General features: G+C 37.9%; 1 protein-coding gene across 1 annotated transcript; it reads left to right on the top strand.

Moving 5' to 3' along the window:
• The first annotated feature begins 503 nt into the window (after positions 1-503).
• On the top strand, positions 504-4,943 carry LOC110336823 (disintegrin and metalloproteinase domain-containing protein 26A-like). The gene is made up of 2 exons (XM_021219573.1): positions 504-659; positions 2,613-4,943. Exon 2 carries the CDS (start codon positions 2,734-2,736, stop codon positions 4,861-4,863), a length of 2,130 nt encoding a protein of 709 aa, XP_021075232.1. The 5' UTR covers positions 504-659; positions 2,613-2,733; the 3' UTR covers positions 4,864-4,943.
• The last annotated feature ends 3,622 nt before the right edge of the window (positions 4,944-8,565 follow it).

The following is an 8,565-nucleotide window of genomic DNA, read 5'->3' as shown; positions in this document are numbered from 1 at the left end:
AAGAGAGGCCCCTTGGTCTTGCAAACTTTGTATGACCCAACACAAGGGAAGGCCTGGGTCAAGTAGTGGGAGTGGGTGGGTAGGAGAGCAGGGGTGGGGGTGGGGGCATAGGGAACTTTCAGGATAGCATTTGTAATGTAAATAAAGAAAATAATAAAATAAAAAAGAATATACTTTAAAAGAAGTGAAATTATTGTCTCTAATATTAAGTGATTTGAGTATTCCTTATTATGGTCAACACTAAATAAAATGGACCAGTAATAATACAATGAACAAAACAGAGATTTCTCATGGTTTTAGAGTATATGAGGATAAATACAAGTTTAGAAATGAGATTTGCTCACACCAGAGACACAAGAGTAGAGCATATCAGGAGAAAGAAGTTGGACTTACTGACATGAAAGTGGAAAACAAATGACTTTGGTGGGTGTGGTAAAGGAACAACTGGGAAGAACCTCATCAGTTGCCAGGTTCTGTGAAAGGAGAGGCTGCTGTTGCTAGGCACAGGAATCTAGAACTTACTCCATGAGACACAAGTGAAGGATTTATACTCTCTTGTGCCTCCTCAAACAACGCCTTTGTTCCTGAGAAAGGATGTAAAAATATTATGTGAGCAAGACAATAACAAGAAAAGAGCATGGGCAACACTTCACCTGATGGTAAGCCTTTAGAATATTCAGTAAAGAACAGAAGCACAAATAATTAGTAAGTGATAACATACAAAACTCAATATCTAGCAAAGTTTTCATGTTTGAGGATGGAATTTATTTTCTCTAAATATTTCCACTATCTTCTATTTTGTTCTGGTGATTTTAAAGTTTTTAGTTTGATTCACAACATCCTAAATTATTAGAGATCTTAGGTGGTAAATGACTAGCTGAAAATAAATTTGATGAAGTTGTAGGAGAAAAAGGTAAGGTAAAATCTTATGTCTGAGAGCCAAAGTCAAATCTAGGCTGTAATAGTTGTACCAAATTATAGATTTTTTAAAAATGTATTTTTCTCTCAAGTGTAGATGCTAAAATCATTGTGTACAGTAATGAATGACTGAGCTTGCTGAATAATTTTTCAAGTTTGGTTTTTAATCTATTACTATAGTTTGAGTCCTTAATTGTGACATATTTTCTTGATAAAATGTCAAAAATGCTGCATTTTTAGTGATTAATTCTTTCCTTTGCTACAGAAATATACTTTTTATAATAATTATCAAATCTAAACCAAAGTATTTTTGGATAGAAATCAGCATGTCAATGGGTTTTTTTGTTGTTGTTTGTTTTTGTTTTTTTGTTTATTTGGTTTTTTTGTTTTTGTTTATTCTGTTTTTCAAGACATGTTTCTCTGTATTGCTCTGGCTGTCCTGGAACTCACTTTGTAGACCAGACTGGCCTCGAACTCAGATATCTGCCTGCCTCTGCCTCCTGAGTGCTGGGATTACAGGCATGTGCCACCACGCCCGGCCTGCATGTCAATGTTTTAATCAGAGTTTCATTATAATGTCATTAAATGACTTTTTAATATGTTTTTTCCTATATATACTTTTAACGCTTTATATATTAGTGCATCTTGTTCCTTAATAATTTCTTCAAAATAATAATACACTAAAGACAAGAGACAAGAGAGAGAGAGAAAGCATATTTGGTAAAATGTATATTGCAAAAGATAAGGAATTCCCAAAACATATGCAAAATGTTTAATTAGTTGTCTGTTCTTGCAATGCCAGCCATGAGAAGGAGTCTATATGCAGATGTCTAAGGCTTGGTGGTGAGCCATTCTTCCTTGTTTAGAGAGTGCCCTGTAAGTGACCACCTCTGTGCTGAGAACCAAGTTGAATGATGGCCTAGGAATGAAATCCAAACCTTAAGGATAATCTTCTCTAAACCCAGAAGGGCACACACACACAAACACATATACACTCAGACACATAAGCACACATGCTTATATACATACATATTTTTTATACATATGAACACTAAATAAATGAAAAACTAACCTATAAAAGTAGTGGCACAAACAAGCTGTCTAGTTTCTGAGGAGTCACTAGTCAGGATAAATTCACTTTTACCCATGTTTCAACTGGGACATGAGGTTCGTGTTAAAGCTGTTGCACACACTCACATGCAACAATATATTGAAACAGACATATGAAAAGAAAAACGAGAATGATTCTCAGCCTGAGAAAGTTTACGGATACTCACAGCAGAGTCAAGTCACTGACAGAAAGAAAGAGGCAAATGGCCTCAAAGAAGCACAGTCGAGGAGGAGAGTTACAACTCAGCATATGAAAGCAATGACAACCTTAATATTTAGTTAATGAAAGCTACAGTGACTGCTGAGGAAAGATGGAAAACTAAAACCTTCAGAAACAGTTTGGACATAAGGGCAATTTATTACAATTATTATTGTTTTATTAACTAGGAGTACTTTAGAAATATATTTACAGAAGGCCAAAGTGTATACTGTCATATTTAAGGAAAAATGGAAGCAGATTTTTGAAACATCTTAGAACAAAGACTAATTGATTTTAACCCATTCTCTACAGTTATGCCATCTAACTTACCTTGACCATGATTTATCAATAGCTATGTTTGCCCTTATTTGCCTGTTTCTTTTAGTCCTGCCACCCTTATGACTCAACTCTGTCAGAAGACACCAGTGCTGCCTGCCACCAGACAAAGTGAGGACTGGGACAGCAAGGACTTCTCAAGCTCCTGCTTGGCTCTCTAATAGGATATAATGACTGGGGCTAAGGCCCTGGTCCATAAAAGGAACATGTTCCTTAAGTTCTGCCTGTGGAAGATGTTCTTCCTCTCTGCATGGTCACCAATTGGACATGCNAAGTACAATAGCCTTCCAGAAGTAGTGATACCCCTGAGGGTCACTGTCACAAGCAGAANTAATATTTCACCAGGTTGGCTGTCCTATAGCCTGAAGATTGGGGGGCAGAGACACATAATCACTATGAAACCCAAGAAAAACTTGATATCCAGAGACTTCTTATTATTCACCTATAGTGACCAAGGTGATCTCCTTGAAGAACAGCCTTTTGTGCAGAATGACTGCTACTACCATGGCTACGTGGATGAAGACCCAGAATCCCTGGTCATTGTCAACACCTGTTNTGGGAGTTNGCAAGGCACACTAGAGATAAATGGTACAACTTATGAAATCATGCCCAAGAGCTCAACGTCAACATTTGAACATCTGGCTTACAAAATGGACAGTGGGGAGTCAGAATTGTCTCCCATGAGATGTGGGTTATCAGAACAGGAAATAGCACGACAAATGAAGCTTCCAGAAAGCAATGACTCCACACTTTTGCGAATCCCCTATCAGAATTTCTGGACCCATCACAGGTTTGTTGATTATTATGCAGTAATAGATCATATTCAATATTCTCATAGAAATAACAATACCACAACTTGTATTCAAGATATGTTGGAAATAATCAATGGACTAAATGGTTATTATCTTCAAATAGAGACTGATGTGGTTTTAACCAAACTTGAAATGTGGAGTGAAAAAAACCTTATCAAAGTAAAACAACCTTTATCTGAAGTCCTTATTGATTTCTGCACTTGGAAGCTAAACATGATTGGCAATAATTTTAAACATGATATCATACACCTTTTAGTCAGACAGAGTTATGGTAGGTTTTTAGGGTTAGCTTTTGTAGGTTCAGTTTGTTTTTCTAATAATTGTGGAGTTAACAGTTTTGTTAATGATAGACTGATGGACATGTCATTCACTATAGCACATGAGATGGGTCATAACTTGGGTATGCAACATGATGGAAGTGGATGTACTTGTGGAAGAAAAAAGTGCATAATGGCCCCAAATAAATCACTTTCCCCAAAATTCAGCAACTGTAGTTATGAAGAAATGTTTTCAGTTGTTAACAAAAGAAGTTGTTTATATGATATTCCAGAGGCGCTAGTAACAAACCTGACCATATGTGGGAATAAGTTGGTTGAAGAAGGAGAGCAGTGTGATTGTGGGAACTCTGAATCGTGTTTAAAAGATCCATGCTGTAGCAGCAACTGTGTTCTCAAACCTGATGCTCAATGTGCTTTGGGACTTTGTTGCAAAAATTGTCACTTCCTTCAAAGAGGTACTGTGTGTAGACAAGAGATAAATGAGTGTGACCTTCCAGAGTGGTGCAATGGAACTTCAGCTGAGTGCCCAGGAGATGTGTATAAAGCAGACGGAATCCCTTGCAGTGGTGGTGGTTATTGCTATAGAAGGGCATGTCATCAACGTGATGAGCAGTGTCGGGAGATTTTTGGCAGTGGAAGTAGAAGTGCAGATAAAATTTGCTACATGGAAATGAACAAACGGGGTGACCGCTTCGGGAACTGTGGCAATGATAGTTCTACGTATAGAACATGCCAACTCGCTGATGTACTTTGTGGGCGAATTCAGTGTGAGAATGTGATCGAACTTCCCCAAAGGAGAAACCATGAGACAGTGCATTATACTCAGTTCAGTAATATCACCTGCTGGACTATGGACTATCATTTTGGGATCTCCATAGATGATGCTGGAGCAGTGAGNGATGGCACAGCTTGTGGTCCAGATCATTTATGTGTTGACAGAAAGTGTGTCAGCACGTCTGTTCTGGTAAGTGACTGTTCACCACAGTTATGCCATATGCGAGGAGTCTGCAACAATAAACACCATTGCCATTGTGGCATCACATGGAAACCACCAGACTGTGGACAACGTGGCCATGGAGGTAGTATAGACAGTGGACCACCTCCATTGCCTTTATCTCATTCCAAATGGTTTGTGTTCCTCCTAATTGCTTCATCTGTGTGTATGGTTATCGCAATTTATTTATTCTGTTATTATAAGGTAAGGAAATAATCCCTAAAATAAATTGTGCCAGACTCAGAATCTGGTGATAAACATCTAACCTGAATAAAAACAGATTTTCAGGTCTACTGGAAAACTTGCAGAATGTGAATAAGAACATGTCACACACATACACATACACACACACACACAAAAAAAAACAAAAATAATAATAAATGTGTACTATAAATCTTACTTCATTTATTTGTGTAGACTTTTTAACATCTTTCTCTTCCTCTCCCTATTCCTCTCCCACTCTCTCTTGCTCTGTCTGTCTCTGAGTGTCTCTGTCTCTGTGTGTGTGTGTGTGTGCACACGTGTGCGCACACGCACACACATGAGTGTACACACATGCCCCCGTGTATTTGTGTGAAATCCCAGGTCAGAAGTTCTGCATCCTCTACTTTGCTTTAGTATCAAAAGCATTCACCAACAAGTTAAAGTCCTATACAGTCAAAATTTCATTTCTTCAATTTTGACCTGTTACTCATAGAATTGGTGTCTGTCTTCCATAAACATGGGTCCAACCCATGGGCCTCTGTGTTTCTTGGCATTTGGTGTCTCTCAGCTTGAAAGCCCATCCCCCTTTTCATACTGTTTTGTCATGAAAAGAGTGGGAGCATCCAATACATTTCTTCATGGCAATTCCTATCCACTAAAGGTTGGCCCTCTCAGAGCCAGAATGAGTTTGGAAATCTGAGAGAACAGTATGAGGTTCCTGGTTTGGTTGCTATAGTCTCAGATCTTTAAATGCTTTTCAGCCATTCAAGATTTCTCTGAGGAGAGTTTTCAGTTTTAGGTCTGTACTCCATTTTTTTTAATTGGGTTATTTGGATTCTTTGTCTTATCTTCTGGAGTTCTTTAAATATTTTGGAGTTTAACCCTCTGTCTGCTGTAGGGTGATTGAAGATCTTTTCCAAATCTGTAGACTCTCATTTCAGTGTCATGAAGCCCATTTACTTATTATTTGATCTGCCTTTAATTAGACTTATTTACTTATTCTAGACTTATTTACTTATTCCCTTTACAACCCACTATCAGCCCTCCTCCCCTGACATTATTCCCTCATGCAAGTAATCCTGCAAATACCCCTTGCCCTTCTGTTATGAGAAGAAAGAGCCAGGCTCTGGGTGTCCACCACCCACACACATCAAGTCCCTGTGGGATTAGGCACATCCTTTCTCACTGAGGCCATAAATGACTGTCCGTTTAGTGGCACAGGATCCACAGGCAGAGAGGGAAGGAACAAGCTCAGATAGAGTCCCTGCTCGGGTTGTTTGGGGGACCTGTAATGCCTGAGACACTGGTGCTTGTTCAGCAAGTTGTCACCTGTACTGATGAACTCAAGACTATGCCCTGTGAGTTATTCTATTAGATTCAGACCAGCAGCATTTGTTGAACATGCAGTCCCTTTTCCATTGGATGGTTTTGGCTTCCTTGTCAAACAATCAAGTGTCAATAAGTCTGTGGATTGATTTCAGTGCCTTTAATTAGATTCTGTTGATCAACCTGTGTGTTTCTATAGCAAAATCTTGCAGTTTTTATTACTATTTCTCTGCAGTACAATTTGAAGTTAGTTATGGGGATACCTCCACAAGTGCTTTAATTGTTCAGCATTGTTTTAGCTATCCTGGGTTGTGTTTTTGTTTGTTTCCATATAAAGTTGAAAATTGATTTTTTTTTTCGGGGATCTAAAGTATGGCACTGGAATTTTGGTGTGAATTGCACTAAATATGTAGATTGCTTTGGTAAGACAGCCATTTTCACACTATTTGTCAAACTGATCCATATGCATGGAAGACCTTTGAATCTTTTCATATCTCCTCCAGTTTCTTTCTTCGGATACTTGAAGTTCTTGTCATACAGGTCTTTCACTTGTTTGGTTAGGGTTACATCAAAGTATTTGTGGCTCTTTTGAAGGAACACAGGGCCCCCAGTGGAGGAGCTAGAGAAAGTACCCAAGGAGTTGTAGCGGGCTTCAACCCTGTAGGTGCAACAACAATATGAACTAACCAGTACCCCCTGAGCTCGTGTCTCTAGCTGCATATGTAGCAGAAGATGGCCTAATGGGCCATCATTGGAAAGAGAGGCCCCTTGGTCTTGTAAACTTTATATGACCCAGCCCAGGGGAATGCCAGGGCCAAGTAGTGGGAGTGGGTGGGTAGGGGAGCAGGGGCGGGGGTGAGGTATAGGGAACTTTCAGGATAGCATTTGAAATGTAAATAAAGAAAATAATAATAAATAAATTTTAAAAAAGAAGGGTATTGTCTCCCTAACCTATTTCACAGGCTGTTTATCATTTGTATAATGAGGACTACTGATTTCTTTGTGTTAATTTCATATCCAGCCACTCTATTAAAGAAGATTATCACCTTTGGAACTTCTCCAGTAGAATTTTAGGGCTCACTTCCGTATATTCTTATATAATATCATCTACAAATTGCAATACTTTGACTTCTTTGTCTTCAATTTATATCCCCTTCATCACCTTTTGTTGACTTATTCCTTTTGCTAGAACTTCAAGTACTATGTTGGATAGGGAGACACTGGACTTCCTTGTCTTGTCCCTGATTTTAATGGAATGGCATTAAGTTTCTCTTCATTTAATTGATGTTAGCTATTGGCTTGCTGTATATTGCCTTTATTGTGATTTGGTATGCCTTTTATCTCAAGTCCCTCTAAGACTTTAAACATTAAGGGGTATTGGATTTTATTTAAGACCTTTTCAGCTTCTAATGAAATGATTGTGTATTTTTTTTTTTATTTTGTTTACATGGTTGACTACATTAATATATTCTCATATACGGAAACACCCCTTCATCCCTGGGATGAAGCCTACTTGATCATGATGGTTGAAGTCTTTGATGTGTTATTAGATTAGGGTACAAGTTTTTCATTGAGAATTTTTGCATCAATGTTTCTAAGAGAAATCGGTCTGAAATAGTTTCCTTATTGAGTCTTTGTGTGATATTAAGTTTCAGGATAACTCTAGCCTCATAATATGAATATGGCAATATCCCTTCCATTTCCGTTTTGTAGAATAGTTTGAGAAGTATTAGCATTAGCTCTTCTTAAAAAGTCTGACAGAATTTGGTACTAAAGCCATCTGGTGCTGGGCTTTATTGTTTGGGAGACTTTTAATGACTATTTCTATTTCTTTAGGGGGTGTAGGACTATTTAGATAGTCCTGATCATTTAACTTTGGTAATTGATATCTGTCTAGAAAATCATAAATTTCATTTAGACTTTTCAATTTTGTGGAGTAGAGGCTATTAAAATAAGATTTAATGATTGTTTAACTTCTCCTGTATACTTTTTTTTGTATACCTTTTAATTTCTGATTTTGTTAATTTGGGTGTGGTCTTTCTACCTTTCAGTTCGTTTCCTTAATGCTTTGTCTATCTTGTTGATTTTCTCAAGAAACAAGCCCTTGGTTTTCTTAGTTCTTTGTATTGTTCTCTTTGTTTCTGATTGTTTGATTTCAGCCTGGAGTTTGACTACATCTACTCTTCTCCTGGGTATGCTTGCTTGCTTCTTCTTCTTCTTCTTCTTCTTCTTCCCCTTCTTCTTCTTCTTCTTCTTCTTCTCCTTCTCCTTCTTCTTCTTCTTCTCCTTCTTCTCCTTCTTCTTCTCCTTCTTCTTCTTCTTCTTCTTCTTCTTCTTCTTCTTCTTCTTCTTCTTCTTCTTCTTCTTCTTCTTCTTCTTCTTCTTCTT

The sequence above is a fragment of the Mus pahari genome, chromosome 19 (assembly GCF_900095145.1).
Source record: "Mus pahari chromosome 19, PAHARI_EIJ_v1.1, whole genome shotgun sequence".
Taxonomy (NCBI): Eukaryota; Metazoa; Chordata; class Mammalia; order Rodentia; family Muridae; genus Mus; species Mus pahari.
Note: the sequence above shows the minus strand (reverse complement) of the source record. Positions and strands in the feature narration are given on the sequence as shown.